The sequence below is a fragment of the Gastrolobium bilobum genome, unplaced genomic scaffold (genome assembly GCF_033153095.1).
Source record: "Gastrolobium bilobum isolate Gb01-03AN ecotype WA unplaced genomic scaffold, APGP_CSIRO_Gbil_v1 utg3108, whole genome shotgun sequence".
Taxonomy (NCBI): Eukaryota; Viridiplantae; Streptophyta; class Magnoliopsida; order Fabales; family Fabaceae; genus Gastrolobium; species Gastrolobium bilobum.
In genome coordinates this window covers 287,151-307,133 of record NW_026897377.1, presented here as the reverse complement: position 1 = coordinate 307,133, position 19,983 = coordinate 287,151, and the positions used below count along the sequence as shown (strand labels likewise).

General features: G+C 36.3%; 2 protein-coding genes across 2 annotated transcripts; one reads left to right on the top strand and one right to left on the bottom strand.

Moving 5' to 3' along the window:
• Positions 1 to 4,252: 4,252 nt before the first annotated feature.
• LOC133306419 (probable leucine-rich repeat receptor-like protein kinase At1g35710) lies at positions 4,253 to 7,812 on the top strand. Its single transcript, XM_061506734.1, has 2 exons — positions 4,253 to 7,115; positions 7,436 to 7,812. Exons 1-2 carry the CDS (start codon positions 4,253 to 4,255, stop codon positions 7,810 to 7,812), a joined length of 3,240 nt encoding a protein of 1,079 aa, XP_061362718.1.
• Positions 7,813 to 12,867: 5,055 nt separating this feature from the next.
• LOC133306424 (probable lipid-A-disaccharide synthase, mitochondrial) lies at positions 12,868 to 16,797 on the bottom strand. Its single transcript, XM_061506742.1, has 8 exons — positions 16,442 to 16,797; positions 16,068 to 16,167; positions 15,679 to 15,784; positions 15,384 to 15,607; positions 15,114 to 15,192; positions 14,540 to 14,778; positions 13,759 to 13,985; positions 12,868 to 13,607 (listed from the first exon to the last, which is right to left on the bottom strand). The coding sequence occupies exons 1-8, from the start codon at positions 16,693 to 16,695 to the stop codon at positions 13,418 to 13,420; spliced, it is 1,419 nt and encodes a 472-aa protein (XP_061362726.1). The 5' UTR covers positions 16,696 to 16,797; the 3' UTR covers positions 12,868 to 13,417.
• Positions 16,798 to 19,983: the final 3,186 nt, after the last annotated feature.

The following is a 19,983-nucleotide window of genomic DNA, read 5'->3' as shown; positions in this document are numbered from 1 at the left end:
TTAGTTATCGCATGTACGATGCGCCCACAATTCCCAGATTTAGAGAATTTCTATCCCAAGCAATAAATTCTAATCTAGTCGAAGAATAATAACTTCTACGCAATTAGAACACAATATACGAATCAAACATCAATAACAGGATAATGAAAGCAAATGTCCCAGAGAGCATAAACATATCTCAACTGTCTCAATAGAACTGAAAGTAAAAATGCAGATGAAGAAAATAGAAAAGACAAAAACTAAGAAAATAGATGGAATGGCAACAAATGTGTCTAAGCCTCCTCCGTACTGTCATCCTCTACTGGCTCTGTGGGCTTTGTAGGCTCCTCTGGTGTTGGAGGTGCAAGTGATGGTGAATGCGGTGTAACATCCGGGCGCTGATGAGGGCGGGGAGTGATCGCCGATGCGAAAGGGCATGGACAAGGAGAGGCTCCTGACAGGCTTCCAGCGGGGGTTACATAAATGAATCGAATCGACACCCGAAAGAGAGAGATTCCAAAAATTGTGCAGGTACGAGACTTGTACAGTTTGAGATAGCTTATAAGAATTAATTAGTACTACCTATACTAACAAGATGCATCTACTTTTCGGTAGTCTGGAACGGAAGAACTCCGTAGTTAAGCGTGCTTGACTTGGAGCAATTCTGGAATGGGTGACTTCCTGGGAAGTTTTCCCAGGAAGTGTGAGTGAGGAAAAAACACACTGAAAAGTCTCGTATTAGTATGTGAGGATAATCATTGATTCTTGAAGCGACCGAGCTTTACAAGTGGTGGTGAATGTGGCCTCCAAACAGTGTAATCAATGCTCTTCTCCTTGCAAAGGGCCTCCAGCATCCGTGTGCAATAATAAATCGCCCTGAACAGATAACCTATGAAGCTGTCTCTGCATCTCCAAGATGACGGGTGAGTCTTGATAGAGTGGCTCGAGAGGTGCTCGCTGAGAAGATGGTGAAAGTGCAGCCGAAGGAGCAGTAGGATCCCCTGCATGTGGACTCTGCGTAGCTGGTGATCCGCTCTGATGCAAGGAGGCCGTCCAGATGGCAATTCTTCGAGCTTCATTGCTCAGAGCGTTAAAGTTACTCTGCGTCATAGGGCGATCCACCTCTACATCAATTGGCTCCTTAGCTGAAATTTGCACCCTACTCGAATGCAAAGTTGTGTAATCAAGGAGCTATGAACTAGCCTGGCTTTCTTCCTGCCAATAGTGATGATGTACACTATGCGATCAGACAAGATAGAAGCAATATGCAGGTTATGCTCACTCATCAGCTCATATAGCAATACAGCTCTCTTCTATGTTCAAATCACTCAGGTTGGTGGAGGGTATTATTGTAGAATTAATGAATCCATGCCAAAAAATGGCCTCACTAGTCAAATCTATCCTCTTCAACTTTTTTGGAATACCTGGTTTCCCTTGTTTCTCTTTCCAACAAGAATGTGGGTGGGTGATCCCCAGCCTAAGTGTCTCAGCCACCTAAGGCAAATGCTCTCTGTACACTACCTTTCTATATGTGGGTTGAAGCTTGTTATAGTGTTGCATGAAATGACAGTTCCTATTAGCATTGTAATTGGTATGAAGGAATCTCTCTATGGTGGCTGCATCAAAGAGAACTTCCTTCCCTCTCACCCAAGTTTTCCTGGTCTCTTCGACTGTATCCTTATCCGCATTGGAACAGAATTCCCTGAGAATAGTGCTCGGACTGGCAGCTAGAAAAGTAACCAGAGTCTCCCACTTCCTCTTCCTGATAGTGGCCAGGATAGGGGAATCCTCTAGCAACTCAAGACTGATTCTCCTCTATGGTATGATACACTTAGGCATGAACCAAATCTCATACCTCTCCTGGTGTGCAGCAGAGAGAAACATGTCACCATCAAAATCGGATCTTGAAGCCCTGGTATTGCCTGAAGAGGCTCTAGGCCTCTTGGTGCCTGAACCTGTGCTTTTCTTTGTTCCAGAGCCAATGCCCTTGTATTTAGATACCTGTTTTCCTTGTAATTCAAAAAAGTTACAATTATCAGATATAAAATTCAGCATGAAATGCAAAATGGGGAATCAGACTATGTCATAACTCAAACAAATTTGTGGATATATTCAATCACTAAGAAATCCAGATTTAATATCAATAAGAGCTTGAAGTGAACAAAACAATTTTGGCTATCATAATAATATCACAGCTAGTGTGCATATATTCAGAAGAGATGATCAATAAAGAACAAATTATGCAGCAGTGTATTTGGCAATCAGAATATAATTGAGCCATTTCAATTGAATGAGTGCAAAAGCACAACAGCCATAAAGCATTGAACATGTTTATAAAGGTAACATAACTAAAGATCAACAACATGATACGATTAATCAAGAGTTAAACTAAGTATAAATATGCAATGTTAAACCAAATCAACCATGCACAACCAATTGGGATATCAACTATGTGTTTGTGACAATTAGCTCGCCCACAATTCCCAGATTCGGGCTCAACCATATCCCACAACAATTAAATCATAACACTCAATTGGGAATTTCATGCCTCGCTAGCATAATTAATCTTCACTGAACAATTCCATTAATTCAACTCAATAATCTACTGGCAAATAATTGACATGTACAATAATGTACAATTTAAAAATCCAACACATCATCCATATCAATTCCGTCTAAAGGTCAATCAGCAGTATTGATGCAATATATTCAATAAACTTTTATCAACACAAACCAAGAGAAACCAGGGGCGGTGAGGATCGAACATGTGACACCTAGGCTATGATTCCATGTAAGGAACAAACCAAGAGAAACCGGGGGCGGTGAGGATCGAACATGTGACACCTAGGCTATGATTCCATGTAAGGAACAAATTCAACCCAAAAGCTTAAGCTGATGGGTGAGGGTTTTTTAATGGTTTATATTATTTTCTAACAATTCTCTTAACTTTATAGTCCTATTTTTTGGATAAATTACAGGTATCTTCCATGGGAGGTGTTTGGAGCGGAACCAGAATTAAGACTTTAAATGCATTCCAAAGATAGTACCGGGGAAGACTTCACAGTCCTCTGACTCTGATGTTTCAGACATTGACCGAAAAAAACACGTTTGATCATGTTGGCCACGATATTGTAAGGAAATTTCTAAATGGCCGTGTTGGCCATGCCGTTGATAAAGTTCCCAGTCCAATAGCTTTATTAAAGTGCTCATTTTTTTCCATGAATCATCGTAACTGAGTCTTTTCAAATTTGAGCATTCCATGGCAAACTCTACTTTCATTAATAATAATGTATGTAGCTTAAACTCACTCTTACGATTTCAAGTTAATACCATAAACATTAACATAATGTCGATATAACTAATATTTCAAAAAGCAACTATCCATTTTTATCAAAAAGTAACTTACATGTTCATAAAAAAACAGTTAAAAACACTAATGCGAGACTATCTTGTTGGATTTAATGTAAATATAATTTCAGAAGAATACATATTAAGCAAATTTTAGTACTCTAATTTTTAAATTGAATTTAGTACTTTATTCATTCATGTGTATAAATGATCTAAACCATATTATTAAATCTAATATTTATTTTTATAATTTTTAAATAAATAAAATTATAATAATAGATACAATATGTATTCATCGATCCGTGCATGGATATCAAATTTTACTAATAAAAAACAATGAAAGTTATTGGGGGTAATAACGGCTGGCTTGCATTTAGGAATCATGATATATATCGTGGTAGTGACTAGCCTTAAAAAGAAAAATTGTTAATTACATTTCAAGTGCAATTTTTTGATTTTTTGATTTTATGTTTTAATACCGAAGGCCAAAAGGACAAAGTACACTACACTTCTACCCCAACCGCAGGTTACTACCTAAGTATGCCCTCTAAGTGCATATAAGTTATAATTGCAGTCAGAAAAAGTAGAGAAGTACATCACATATTTCTCCAAGTGGAGCCCAAGTCCGCGACAACTTAAATTATGGGTGAATTTCTCCCTCGATGCAATTGCTATAAAGTGAGTGTGAGTGGGCTTCATTGACCATAAATCCCAATGAAACGCGTTTGTCATGCAGTTGACCATTGTCGCAAGTACCAAGTTACCAGAGTAGTAGCATTATTAAAGTGCTCATTAGCCCCATGAGTTTTTGTAACTGAGCCATTTCGAATTTGAGCATTCCATGGCAAACTCTAATTGCATTTTGTTAGTGATAGTTCCGCTTTTATTTTTTGCTAGACCTTCCCCCTTATTCCTTCCTGCTGTTATGGCCACATCTAATTCTTCATTCATAAAAGAGGAACGTGAGGCTTTGTACAAAACCCATTGGTGGAGTGACCAACAGAGCTCAAATCCCTGTACTTGGCCTGGTATTTTATGCAATGAAGCTGGAAGTATTACAGAGATTTCTAAAACTCGTAATTCTTGGGGGGTTAAGCTATATCTTCAGGACCTCAACCTCACTGCATTGCCCAATTTAGTAGTTCTAAATCTTAGTTCAATGGAGCTTTACGGTGGCATCCCTACAGAAATTAGCGCTCTTACCAAACTCACCTCTATTGACTTGTCCTCTAATTGTCTTACAGGCAAGTTGCCTAGTTCACTTTCAAATCTCACTAACCTTGTGATGCTTGATGTTTCTAATAATTTTCTTGAAGGTGCGTTGCCTACTACACTTTCAAATCTCACTCAACTTGTGATGCTTGATGTTTCTGACAATTCTCTGTTCGGTGTGCTGCCTCCTCAGTTTAGCAATCTGAAAAAGCTTGTCACATTGAATTTAAGCGAAAATGGCTTCAATGGGTCCTTACTCACAACATTTGGTCACATGACTAGTCTCACTCATCTTGTTTTGTCCTCTAATTCTCTAGAAGGTGAGTTGCCTAGTTCACTTGCAAATCTCACTCAACTTGTGATGCTTGATGTTTCTGACAATTCTCTGTTCGGTGTGCTGCCTCCTCAATTTAGCAATTTGAAAAAACTTGTCACATTGAATTTAAGCGCAAATGGCTTTAATGGGTCCTTACCCACAATATTTGGTCACATGACTAGTCTCACTCATCTTGTTTTGTCCTCTAATTCTCTAGAAGGTGAGTTGCCTAGTTCACTTGCAAATCTCACTCAACTTGTGATGCTTGATGTTTCAAACAATTCTCTATTCGGTGTGATACCTCCTCAGTTTAGCAATTTGAAAAAGCTTGTCACATTGAATTTGAGCAGAAATGGCTTTAATGGGTCCATACCCACAACATTTGGTCACATGACTAGTCTCACCAAACTTGATCTATCCACTAACAATTTTAGTGGTGAGCTGCCGAACACGCTTGCGAATCTCCCGCTAAAGAAGCTTGTGGCTTCGGCAAATGCTTTCAGTGGTTTCATTTTCAATGACATAGGGAAGCTAACAAATTTGTCCACTTTAGATTTGAGTTCCAATTGCCTGATTGGTCCAATTCCTACGGGAATAGGAAACATAAAGAATTTGTTCACTTTAAAGCTTCGTTCCAACAAGTTAAATGGTTCGATTCCAAACAAAATTGGAAGTTTGAAGCATTTGACTAGTTTGGATCTTGGCCATAACGAACTCGGAGGTCGAATTCCAAAGAGTTTAGGCTATTTGAAAGATTTGCACAACCTGTTTCTTGATTCTAACCAAATCAGTGGTTCCATCCCTTTGGAATTATTGAATCTTAATAACTTAGTACAGTTAGATCTTTCTAATAACTCACTCATTGGCCCAATCCCTCCAATAAATAGCAATTTATCAAGATTGGAAAGTCTTTCCCTAAGCCTGAACAAAATCAATGGTTCAATTCCCTCAAAGATAGGAAATTTTGTCACCAATCTTTTATATCTAGATTTGGCTGCAAATAACCTATGTGGTTCAATTCCTTTGTCTCTGTACAAGTTAGCTTATTTGATGAATTTAACTCTTCATTCAAATCAAATAAGTGGTGTCATACACCCCACAATTCAAAATTTAGAATATTTGAGGGTACTAGATATGTCTAATAACAATCTATCTGGTAGCATACCGTCAGAAGTTTTTCAAATGACTTCTCTATATATTCTTGATCTTTCATCCAATCAATTATCTGGCTCACTGCCGCATGATTGTAGGGGATACCTTTCTGATCTAAACCTCTCTCACAACAAGTTAAATGGAAGTATTCCTTCAGTGTTTGGTCTCATAACAAAGTCATTGCATCTTAGTTACAATAATCTCGGTGGCAATATTCCTATGGAGCTTTGTTACCTTGAAAGCCTCAATTTGTCATACAATTCCCTTAGTGGCAGTATCTCTGAAGCAATTTGTTGTGAATTTTCTCTGGACACATTCATTGGTAATCAGGGATTAATTGCTACATGCTCTTACGAGCCATCCCCCAGCCCCTCATCTGGTCATATTCAGAGTGGTCGTTCCCTGAAGATCATTCTTCCTGTCACTACTTTTCTTGTTCTCCTATCTATAGGGGCCTTGCTTGTTTATCGATTCATGGCTAGGAAGACCAAATTCCAAAAGAAACAAGCAAAGAATGGAGACTTGTTTTCCATATGGAATTATGATGGTAAAATTGCATTTGAAGATATCATTGAAGCAACAGAGGACTTTCATATCAAGTATTGCATTGGCACAGGGGCTTATGGAAGTGTTTACAAAGCACAACTTCCCAGTGGTAAAATTGTTGCCTTGAAGAAACTACACCGATTGGAATCTCAAAACCCATCTTTTGACAAGTGTTTCCGAAATGAAGTCCAAGTGCTGACAAATATCCGTCATCGGAACATTGTTAAGCTTTATGGATTTTGCTTGCACAATCGATGTATGTTTTTAATCTATGAATACATTGAAAGGGGAAGCTTATTTTATGTCCTGAGGAATGATGAGGAAGCTACAGAGTTGAATTGGAGCAAGCGAGTGAATATTGTTAAAGGGATAGCACATGCTTTGGCTTATCTGCATCATGATTGTACACCAACAATTGTTCACCGAGATATTACAAGTAGCAATGTTTTGTTGAACTCGGAATTCGAAGCATTTCTTTCAGATTTTGGAATAGCTAGACTCATTGATCCTGACTCTTCTAATCAAACTTTGATAGCCGGTACATATGGATATATTGCTCCAGGTAACACTTTTTCCATTAAATTCTATGGTTATTACAAAGTTGTGTCACAATGAACCATAATTTTTACGTTGAAGTTATTGATGGTAAAAATATAATATAATATCAAATTAATTACTATAAAAATTAATTGAAATATGGTAAATTTGATGAATCTTTGAATACGAGGGACAGACAGAATATGTGTACTATTTTTTCTACAAGGAATGATCTATGCAATTTCGTGAAATATTTCCTGAAACGTGTATTTCATTTTGATTTTATTTATTTAGTAAATATATATTGAAGCAATAATATTCTTCAAATCTATGATTTTGATGCAGAACTGGCATACACATTAACTTTGACAGAAAAATGTGATGTGTATAGTTTTGGTGTGGTAGTAATGGAAATAGTGATGGGAAAGCATCCGGGAGACATAATTTCTTCTTGGACAAAGTCATATGCTGAAAAGATGATTTTGAAAGATATATTGGACTCGCGTCTAGGTGTTCCCCGAGCTCGGAAAGATATTGAAGATGTAGTTCTTGTTGCCACACTAGCCTTACAATGCCTTCATTCAAACCCCAAGTGTCGACCATCAATGCAACAAGTGGCTAATGAACTTTCTGTCTCAAGACATCCTCTCCCACTGCCCTTCCATGATATTTCAATCTACCAGCTGAAGGATCAAGAGATTTATGTTCTGAACAAAGTATGAAACAAATTTGGTTTTAGTTCTGTCATATATGAAATAATATGTATGAGTAAAATCTGTTTTGGGTTACTAATAAAAAATACTGTCCTTATTTTAGACACTTCCAAAAAAAAAAAATTAGTCGTGAATGTAACACTCTGTTCTAGAACTGGTTGGTTAATATCACGTATGACATTAGGCGCAGTTACAATCACAACAATTGAATTAAAGTACGGATAAACTTTTTCCTTTTTGCGTTAGTGAACGTTTATATTTAAAATCAAATCCATAATTAAAACAATTCCAATAGTTGTAATCATAACTTAAACTATGTGTGAACACCTAACATAACTAACTTTATTTAAACCATATGTTGCTACCCTAGTGTGCCAAGTCGTCCCCTTAGACCAACAAAGTTTATAAACTCATTTTTAGTGTTATTAAACACCAAACATCTCCACTCTTTATTTATTTAAGAAAATTCTATACTACTTTTACGGTCTCCATCTTTCAACGTGTTATAGAATTCTTTCATGATGCATCTACTTTTCGATAGCCCAGAACGGAAGAACTCCATAGTTAAGCGTGCTTGACTTGGAGTAATTCTGGGTGTAACACCCCGTTCCAGAACTGATTTGTTAACATTGCTTTATGATATTAAGCGCAGTTACAATCACATTGGTTCAATTAAAAACCCGGATAAATTTTTTGTTTTCCTTTTTAACAACGCCGAGTTTGAAATAACCAATTGCGTGACCATAACATCATTACTTTGCGGAATAATCAAAACTAAACTTAACATCATATCATTATTTTGTTCGAGTTCAATACTAAACTCTCTTAGCCTTTTATTAAATTGGAATTTATATACTTACTTTATAGTTCTTAAACACTAAACATATATACTCTTTATTTATTTAAGAAATTCCTATACTACTTTTATGGTCTCCAATTTTCTAATATGTTATAGGATTTTTCATTAGCTACGCGTGGGTTCAAACCGCGCTTAAATCGGAGCACCGTAGCTCAAGTTATGAAATTTCTAAGAAAATGGATGCTGAAATCCCCAGGACCCCCACGCTCATAGCGTGAGTCTCACGCTCATAGCGTGAGAAGTCAGAGAGGTTGATGCTCATAGTGTGAGTCTCACGCTCATAGCGTCAAACCTACTGCTGGTTGGCGCTCATAGCGTGAACTTGATGTTAAGAGCGCCGCAGTTCTGGAGCAAGCACCAAAACAGGGCAATTTGACCTCCTTTTGTATTTCATCTATAACTATATTTATACTACTCCTATTTACGCAATCTTGGTCTCGTTGGAAAGCTAAAAAAAATATCTACAACTTCCATTAAGACACAATGGTCCAAATCTATCATATAGAATATGAAATATGGACCACAAGATAGGATATCTTTATTTTCACATGGATTTTCAACCTATAAGTCTTCTTTCGCCTAATTGACATCATTTATATATACAATATTCCCAACATTACAGCATCTCTACAAGTCTTAATTACAGATTCATGGGACTTAGCTACAAAATACTATGATCAAGTCCTTGGCTCCCAACAACAGAAGAGATACCACAGGAGATGAGCATAGGCTAAGTCCATCCAATTAAAACATAACATGCATATGACCATTGGCTTTCAATTAACAATCCTATACATCTGAACTACAAAATGGCATGCTTAATTCCAATGATGCAAGATCTTCATGTATCAACTAATCCAAATATGGCCACTTGCCACTGGAGGCTCCTACAACATCCTTACCTGAAAGGGGATCCCCACCACACGGGGTGAGATATACAAATATATCACAGTAAACCAGAGGTCCTTGGAGCATCTCTCCACCCCATAGTTCAATCACAGTGTAATAGCAATAACAATAAATAATGCAGTAAATACATATCCATGCAGTGTGTAAACAAACATCTCCAGGAGAAATCCCTCGAGCCCTCAGGCTGTCCTAAGGATACTCAGATGCAAATAGTCCTACTGGCCAGCTAAACTACCAAGTATGAATTACGCATCGTCATGCAACATACCAACATAGGGAAACACCATCTTATGCCACACCAAATGCATACACATACGTATAACAAAGCATTAAACCATTTCATTGCATTTATATACATGATTAACAACCACAACCCCTTCAGGGCTTGGTGGAACAATAAAGGGATTTACACCTAAGGTCCGAAGGCTTACCTCAGCTTCAGTTCAACCTTTGTTCTTCACCAACAATTTCTACAACCAGTCAACTTCGTATTCAAGCTATAACTTGCAAAACTCACCTACACCAAGGTGTCACACAATCAATCAATACAATTTAATGAATATCCATGTATTCATCAACAACACAACAATTTGGCATGGACTTACCTATCCAATTGGGCTAATCAAGCTCCATAGCTTGCTCCAATGGTTGGTCCCTCAAGGGTGATCCAATTACCTCAATCCTAACCATCACATGGATACAATCAATAATCAACCAAACCAAACCATGTCTTACACTACTAGAAAATCAATACTTCAAGCATATGTTTTTTTTCCAAGATTTTGAACATGACTTAAATAACAATCTAAACTCATTTTCACCGCTTATTTATCATTACTAACAACATTTACAAAGGCTTAAGCTTAAATCAAACCCAACCTCATACAACCCTAAAACACTATTCATCATCTCCCTCAACCATACAATCTCCATGAGAATAGAGTTCAAGGAGTGGAAACTCACCACAATTGGTTGCACAACCAAGGAATGTTGATTTCCTAAGCTCCCATGGAGAGAATCACCTTCAAACTCCTCAAATCCTCACAAGGGCGAAATCTGTGGAGGGAGATATCTCTCTCCACAATGCTTCTCACTTGAAACTAAGTTAGGTTTATGAAAGAGGAGGAGATTTAGAGTGATTTAGGCTTTGGAATCACTCAAATCGGTTAAGAATCCATGGACCTAGGGTTTGCTTCTCCCATTAGGTCATCTCTCCCACTCTCTTTTCTCTCTCAGGCTCGACGAAGGAAGAAGGAAATGAGGGGTTGTGATTTTGTGTTTTGTCACTTATAATGGTTAAGTGAAATCAACCGGGTATTAGCTCATCTATCTATTAAACTCCATACATCACCAAACTTTACCCAAAAGTCTTGAATATTTTTCTAGGAATATTCTCACTTTTATTTTTATATTTTGGGTACTTTTGCCTACACCCATTTATACCCCATTATTTTCACTGACTGCACTTTTTACCTCAAAAGTGACCCTAATTAATTTAATTAGGCTTTTTATTTATTTCAACTCACTAATACATGCTAAATTACTTAATTACATATAATTTATTATTTAATTAGGTTAGGGATATTATACTGGGATGGGTGACTTACTGGGAAGTTTTTCCGGGAAGTGTGCGAGTGAGGACAAAGCATGCTGAAAAGTCTCGTGTTAGTGTGTGGGGATAGTCGTTGATCCTTGCAAGTTGCTAGGCTTTACAAGTGGTATCAGAGCAGGGCCTCTCTTCCAGTACAGTGTGATTCGAGGACGAACCAGGCGGAAGATGGTGGACATGCAACATCCCAAGCGCTGACGAGGGCGGGGAGTGATCGCTGGTGCGAAAGGGCATGGACAAGGAGCGGCTCTTGACAGGCATCCAGCGGGGGGTTAAATGCATGAATGAATCGAATCGACACCCGAAAGAGAGGGATTCCAAAGACTGTGCAGGTATGAGACTGCACAGTTTGGGATAGCTTATAAGAATTAATTGGTACTACCTATACTAACAAGATACATCTACTTTTCGGTAGCCCGGAACGGAAGAACTCCACAGTTAAGCATGCTTGACTTGGAGCAATTCTAGGATGAGTGACCTCCTGGAAAGTTTTCCCAGGAAGTGTGCGAGTGAGGAAAAAACACACTAAAAAGTCTCGTGTTAGTATGTGGGGATAGTCATTGATTCTTGAAGCGGCGGGGCGTTACAGTGAAATTCAAAGTGGACCAATTTTAGTCCTTTTGAGGGAATAATTGGGTCTTTTTTGAATTTTTGAGGGATTACGATTTTAACTAAATAGGTTTACTTTGAATTTCTTAGGGACCTCAGTAGTTTTTTTTTTTTGTAAGGAACTAAAGTGAAGACCGTGTTTTTTGTTAGGGATCTAAAAAGGGCTTTACTCAATATGTATTATTCTACTTCATTGCTTTGTGTTTTTTTTTTTTTTTTAAGTTTTTCCAAACTAAGTACATGGTAGTTTTCAAGCTATTGAATTTTCTTCAATTCTTGTTACGTTTTATTGTGCCTTAAAAACTACATGGCTAGGAACTGAGCAAGTGAGAGTATGTGTTTGATTCTCTTCAGTATCGTCTTTGAAAAGAATTAAAGCCTTAATCCCAAAATTCATCCCGAATCAGACTAATTGCGAAGAGATGAACTGATTGGAATATCTCAAAAAGAAAACAAACAAACAAACTACATGGCTAAGGAATTTTAGCTTAATAAAAAGGCTATATGGAATTAGCTAGTAAGTAATTTGCATACAATATTTGATCTATTTATTTTTTTCACGACAGGTGTTTTCAAAATCATTAGTTGAAGAACTAATCCCTGTGAAAATGCATGATAGTGTAAATCTTGTCACAAGGTATTTAAAACCCTAGGTTGTAATATATATATATATATATATATATATATATATATATATATATATATATATATGTATTTATAAGAGAAATATACTATATTTATTCGACAGGAGTTTCATAAATTTAATTACTTATACAAGGTCTAGTGGCCAACAATTGACAAATTGATTTGTGAAGAATGTAGAATCCCCTTGGGAAAATCAGTTAGTTCGATATATATGAAGGTGACCAAAAATATTACTGAAACAGTAAATAAAATCAACAAGAGAGTGTGGCTGGGTTCTAGATGAGCTATTTTCAAAAACCGGCACGCAATGACGTAGCAGATGTTGTAGCAATATACTTTAGTTAAGCAGATGTCTATGTTTTGTATCTGTTTTACAACAATCATAGAAGTATTAAGACATAGCACAGAAAACAGAATACAAGGATTTCCCCATTTATAAAAAGACAAGCTTCGAACACTCTATCTAGACTACACTTAGCTCCCCTGCGTCCTAGAAATCCCTTCCCCTTCAACAAGCAGATGGCAAAATTTATTCCTGTTATTGCAGATTGTAAAGAACCTTGGGATACACCACCCCAAAAGCTAGCTCAAAGGGTGGAAGTGCCCAAAGCCTTATAAAGGCCACATTTTGCCTACACAATCAATGTGGGACTATATATCTCAACACAGATCCTTGAAAACCTTTTCTTTTGTGGTATATCCTTGAAAAATAATATAAAAAAAAAAAATCATATATACCATAAGAAAATATTTCATTCTATCTTGAGGGTGAGGAGTATTTGAGGCAGCTTCAACAAAAAATGGAGCAAATGCTTTTCCAACTCCAAATGTTAATAGATTATATCTTGATCCACCCGAGACCATGTTTATTCCAAAATTGATTCTACACTTTTGAAAGCTTCTTCTACCAGTTAGGTTTAGAAACAAAACAATATTTCTTCTGATAAAAACAAGTAACTGATAAAGATGTCCTTCGATCTTAGTCATAGTGATTTCCCATAGTTTAATATAGTCAATGCTGCAACTGCACTTGGACTGTAGTTAGGATATGTTGTCAACAAATTTTGCAATGGAAGGTTATGCTTTATTCTTTCTGAAGGCAATAGAAGCTTCACAAACTTTTGGGCTGCAACTATTTGTTCTTCTCGACAGCCATTTTCATGTATTAAGTCTCTGTAAAATAGAGACATTAACTAATGTCAAATAATCCAATAAAAAAAATACTGCTGCAACTAACATATTCTAAGCTTTTAGGACATTTCATTTTCATTATTTTCTTCTAAAATTAGTAATGCAAATGAAATGATATGAACTTTACTCTTACTTGAGCAGTAAGGCTATGTTTTCTGGTTTGCAGGACTGAAACAGTGCTTCAGGAATAATGGCTGAATCCAAAAGAATATTTGGAAGTGATATGTATTGTATCTTTGCTCTGTACCGAATAACCCATTCAGTCAAAATATGGGCGCGATATGCCACAACACAAGGTAGACGTGCAAGCTGCAGCTCCACAGCAACTGTCCCAGATGTGCATAATGCAACTCTACTTGCCTGCAAAGCATTTAACTCAACTTAGGCACAACATAACAGCCTTTATGCATTAATACTATATATAAGAACAATTTATGCAGGTCAAATAAATGAATGTGAAAGTTTTAATCAAAACAAATTTAGTTATATTCACATTGTTAGTTGAATTATGTAGAGTATTTCCAGCGCTAGAAAACAAGGTATATTTAGTTATATACACATTTATGAATTGAAGTAAGTTGAACACCAAATACAGAGGGGAATAGGAAACGGAAGGAAATGGCCAAACTTGTTACTTAGGAAACATTTTGTACAGAATTACTGGCTCACTTAATGGAAAATCAACAGTAATGGTATCATTGCAAGTTTAGATCATGTGCTTTTCCATTTAACTGTCCACAAGAGCTTGATCAAGCTAGAATCCGTAATCATTCTACAATACATCATAAGAACAATTGCCAGAACCAGATGTCTGTGTCAGATGTATAAAACCAATTTTCTACTACTGCTACATGCTTTGACATGATGAGTTCAAAATATTTGAAATGGAAGTCTGATGGGACAACGGGGCTTACGCTAAAAGCATCATATCTCAGTTGTGTTGCTCCACCTTGGATTAGTACAGCAGGCACAGGCCATCTATGAACAGCATTAGCAATGAAATTTTCCACATGTTCATTAGGCGCAACATGAATGATTGTCATCAACTGTGGAACAGTTTCTTTCAGTAGTTCCACTGTGTTTGCAAAGATGGGAAGCATCCGACTGACCTCTTGTACTCTGCTTCCAGGAAGCAAGCTAATGACAGTGGCTCCTTTTAAATTTGAAAATGATGAGATGATAAAAGCAAACCATGACTTCAATGATTAAACAAAGTTGTACAAACAACAAATTATATCTAAAAAAATGGTTCTTATCTCCCTTTTCTTTTTGAACTATAATTAACTTCAGATCCAAAATCTGGCCTTTGGGACAGTATTATACAACAAATATTGGCACAGGAGAGCAAGAAAGTAAAAACAAATATTTATCTAACAAAAAGAAACTCATTAGAGTAAAACTGATGAAATGGTAAACATTAGCGCTTACATGTGAATACTAGAAACAATAAATTTGTGAACTTGCGGAGCTTCGTTTGATTAGAAGTACCTGGGGGCACTGAATGTTTACTTTGGAAGTCTTCACCATTTCCTTCAGCCCTCCATTCATGGGCTGAGGAGTTGTTTCTCTGAAAATATATCCAGCATTTACTACAAAACTCAACCATATAATTCAATTAAATGACAAAATTCAATTAAACTTTTGCTACGAAAGAGGAATAAAAAACATGTACATATTAATCCAAAAAATCACTAATAAACATATATAAGCTTTACGACAAAGCTAGTAAGAGTATATGCAAAGATTCTAAGCCCATACCAAACTCAATTCTAGAACATCTTCCAGGACAGGATGCCCAACAAAGGTTGCAGATAATCCATTCAATCTACATATTTTGTCCTCATGCGGAAGTATGCACAATAGATGATCCACAAATTCCGCGAGTCCTCTGAGTCTTGCTTCACCACCTTTCCATGCCCAAAACGATGGTGCTACGTAATGAAAGTGCGCTGGTGAATGCAATTTTTGCTGACTGTATCTAGCTGCAAAAAGCATTCCCCCATTTGCTTACACCATACCTTAAAATAACAAATATGCAGCAGTTTAGTAGTACCTCTTAGCTGTTTCAAGAACCGGAAAGAGAAGCCCTTAGAATCCACTGTTACCACAACATGAGGCTCAAATAAAGCAGCTGCTTCCACAGTTTCATTCAGTTTCACCTGAAAATACAACAAATACGGAATTCACATTGTAAAACAAACAGAATTTCACACAAATGAGCTTCAAATATGATTCAAAATAAGATAAAATGATCAGATACCCGTTCAATTCAATAATAAAAGTACCCATTAAGCACCTATGCTATAGTACTAATTACATAGTTCAGTTAACTATTATCAGTTATCAGTTCACAGGGTGTGATTATAACTCTTTCTTTAAAATACACGAAGCAAAACATAAGCACATATAATTACCATGGTAAACAATATACATGCCACTCACTCTGATTCTATACAAATGTGGCAACAGCTCCCAAAGTCCCATTACTGAGATATCCTCAATAGGAAACAAAGATTGCAATCCTTCACTTGACATCTTAGCCCTGAAATAGATTAAACATTAAAAGGAATTAAAATTCTCAGAATTCTCTGATGCATTTGAGTTAAATTTTGAATTGCACAAACAATTACTAATTACTTGTCACATAACCAAACAGTCAATTGATAAATACCATTAAAAATAAAAAGTAACACTTATTTCCACATGTCTAAAATTCCAAGTACACTGGAACAATATGTATTTTTCGTAACTTTTTTTTTTTATCTTAAAATTATTAGAGATATTGTTTTTGTTCAAAAGGAAGAAGAAAAGTTTACCCTCCAACACCAGAAAAGCGAACAGGGAAAGGGGAGAGAAGCTTAAGCGAAGCCATGAGACGAGAAGCAATGGAATCCCCAGAAACCTCACCAGCAACAACGAAGACCCTAAGTTCTCCATCTCTTGCAGCCATGTTCATGTGTGAAGATGAATACCACTGCACGCTCACTCTCTTTGGGTTCCATTTCTTTCTTAACAAAGCTTTTGCAATGGTGGCTCCAAACATCATGGGAGGGACCCACTTAGAGACCATCGTTAACGTTAACCATGGTGCACAGCTTAAGGTTGTCTTATTGCTGGAACGAGGAGGAGGAGAAGAAGAAGGACATGCTCTGTTGAACGCCGTCGTTCAGTAATAAACTGCAATTTGTATGGAGAGGACCCAAATAATAACATTCTCGTTGGGCATTTAGGTTAGTTTGCATTTAGGAAATGAAAATAATATGAAAAAGACTTGGTGAAATTTATTTATTTTTTCTAGCATTTTTTATGTTTTTATTTTTCTAATTTAAGTGGTAGGATGAATTCTTATAATAAATTTATACTTTAAAGAAAATGTTATACTTACCACCAACTAAATTTATCGTCTCTTTCTACCTTTCTTGTTGTAATAAGATGAAATCAAATCAATGGATGTCATTAGACACAATTATTGTCATCTCATTCCCTCTTTCTTTCAACTTCCTCTTTCTATCATGTTTTACTCACCATTATCTAAAAGTTATAAAAAAAATATAAGAAATAGTAAATTTAGGTGATGGTAAGTATAATTCTCCTTTTTTTCTAGAAATATAGTTTTTGAATAATATAAAGAAAACTTTATTTCTTTTCATAATAAAATATTAAATATTTCATCTTTTTTTCATTTTATTTCATTTTTAATTAGGGCACATTAACCAATATATCTTTTTTAAAATAATTGACGTGTTAGCAAATTTGTTTTGAGTCTGATTATTTTGAGTTTAACCTTTCAGGTCCTGCAGTTGATTGTATAACTTGCGGTTTTCTTCAAGAACTGTCTGATATCTCGAAGCAGCAGAAGATAGGCTATGCAGGTGCCTACCTATTAAGGTTAGGTAGTAATTAGCTAGGTTATGGGGAGTCGTTCCTCTTATGTACAAAAGTGGTTATGTGATCATGTTTTTTTATCATAACCATTCATTCACGATGAAATAAAAAACAGAAAAGGGTATAATTTTTAAATGAGTGATTGTGATAAAAAAATATGACCACATGACTACTTTTGCAAATGAGAAGATCCACTCCCTAAGTTATGGATATTTCTGTAACAAAATAAAATGTGGGATTTTGTAAGTAGTATACGTATCTAGATTGATAAAATCCTCCTGGTGTTTCTTTTGCAGAAACTGTATTCCAGTTTTTGTACGATGAACCATCATTTTCAATTCCTGAAGATTGTCAACATCAAATTCATTACTTTATCTCATGCATTCCTGAAACAATGTCTACCTAAAATTCCTACATGTATCTCCATGCCTAAACACAAAATTCGTTTGTTTTAAATTTTGGTAGAATTTATTTTTAAGAAATTGATCATTTGTGTTCGGAAATGATATTTTAAAAAATGAATTTAAAAGAATTTATTTCAGTTGAATAATAAAGTAGAATTTTTTTTAAGGATAAAAAATGTATGTTTTTAAAAATTTGGTGGGACTTACGCTTAGAATTAATTCTATTCAACGAAAATTAAAAAAAATTCACTTCTCTGCAAATCAATTTCACTTACTTTAGAATAGATTTTAAGAATTACCAAAATTCTGATAGCAACTAAATAGCTACTTAATCTAGCTATATTGTTTGCTAATATACCATCATCTCATCTCACACTCATGCAAATGTGCAACTTTGGTTATCACACATATATGATATATATGAGGCAGGATCTTTTGACACCGGTGTCAAATTTGAAGTTTGACACCTTATCTAAGAGTCGCTAGATCAAAAAAGATCAACGACTCTGATTTGTAAGCATGTGACACCATTGATCTTTTTTGATCTAGCAGTTCTTAGATGAGGTGTCAAATTTCAAATTTGACACCGATGTCAAATGATCCTATCTCATGATATATTCCTACGACAAGTTACCTGGATGTTTTCATTTTGCCGTTGAACTAACTTTTGAAAGTTTTCATTTTGCTGTTGAAGTAGCTTTTGCTGCTCCAAAAATCGGCTGCTTGATTCTTCAATTATGACATGATAATGACGTCATAATTGAAAAGAAAAAGTTAGCTTCCGCATTTAATTAGCTGCGCTACTGCCATATGTATGTTTAATACGCCGGGTGCACATGGGGTGTTACACATGTTTATGTTAAGGCATTTAAATCATGACAATATATCTCTTGCTCAACGAGCCAAGTACTACAACTCATTAATCATGCGATGTATGCAAACATGAGGGATACTGCCTCATGCCTTGCACACCAGGGTTGCTGCCTGATCGTACAAGTACTAACATCGCATTCATACATTACATCAACAGTTATATCAACATATCTCATACATATATCAATGCATATATCATCTTTCATAAAAGCATAAATGCACATAAACCACCCTCCCATGGAGGTAGGTGGAACAAACAACAGACCAATCCGAGAACCAGAAGCTTACCTCTCAAGTTATCAATCCAAGACTGAGTCCACAGCAGTCCAAGGTCCACACACAGCACAATTACAATCTGTTTAGACCAGAAACATCATCAATAACCATACTCTTTAAGGTTCATTTTGTTATGACAACATTTCCTTTTACGTTTCATGCCATTAGGCTTCTCCCAAAGCCACAAGCCCTTAATCCACTTGATTCTGACTTAGTTCAAGTATTACTGAGGTTCAACTTCATCAATCATGGGTCTACAAACCCAAAATACCATTCTGTATGAACAAAACAGTGACCAACACGAAATTCCCAGAATATCCGGATATTTGTCGGGGCCATATCCGAATATCCATATCTGGATATCCATATTCGAATATCGCCAAGCCCATTTTCGAATATCAATATCCCGATATCATATTCGGATTTTTCGCGACAGAATGCAGTTTCTGCATTTCGCGAGATATCACTCAAGGTTGTATTTTTAACTCATTAATACACATAAGCATGCATCTTTAGACCCATTTAGACTAGTGATCATGTTAGTTGCTTAATCATCTCATTAAACATGCCAAGACTTCACTTTTAACAAGGAAAACTCATGAACAAAGGTGGTGATTCATACCAAAGGCTCAAAACAGAACAAAGGAGTGGTCTTGGAGCCTTCCACAACCCCCACAGTTTTGTCACTAACCCACCACGAATTTGACTCCTCAAGTTGGTTTCTTTCCTTCACAAGGTGGCTTCTTGGACCACAAATGTGCAAGAGAATGGCTTGCACCACAACAACTCAGTGGACAACCCTCAACCCTCACTCACACAAGTTGTATGCACAGAAATGGGGAGCCTTTCCCCCTCACCAAGGTTGCTCTCAAGTGTGATGGGAGTCTAAGAAGAAAATCAACAAGAAAGGTAGAAGTTTG

What these genes read in the sequence shown, in the direction of transcription:
- LOC133306424 (XM_061506742.1), bottom strand. Translation starts at nt 16,695, where the DNA reads ATGGTCTCTAAGTGGGTCCCTCCCATGATGTTTGGAGCCACCATTGCA. An exon ending in GTTCTTGAAACAGCTAAGAG is followed by an intron (nt 15,608 to 15,678) that starts GTACTACTAAAC and finishes TGCTTTTTGCAG; the next exon opens with CTAGATACAGTCAGCAAAAA. An exon ending in AACATAGCCTTACTGCTCAA is followed by an intron (nt 13,608 to 13,758) that starts GTAAGAGTAAAG and finishes TCTATTTTACAG; the next exon opens with AGACTTAATACATGAAAATG.
- LOC133306419 (XM_061506734.1), top strand. Translation starts at nt 4,253, where the DNA reads ATGGCCACATCTAATTCTTCATTCATAAAAGAGGAACGTGAGGCTTTG. An exon ending in ATATGGATATATTGCTCCAG is followed by an intron (nt 7,116 to 7,435) that starts GTAACACTTTTT and finishes ATTTTGATGCAG; the next exon opens with AACTGGCATACACATTAACT.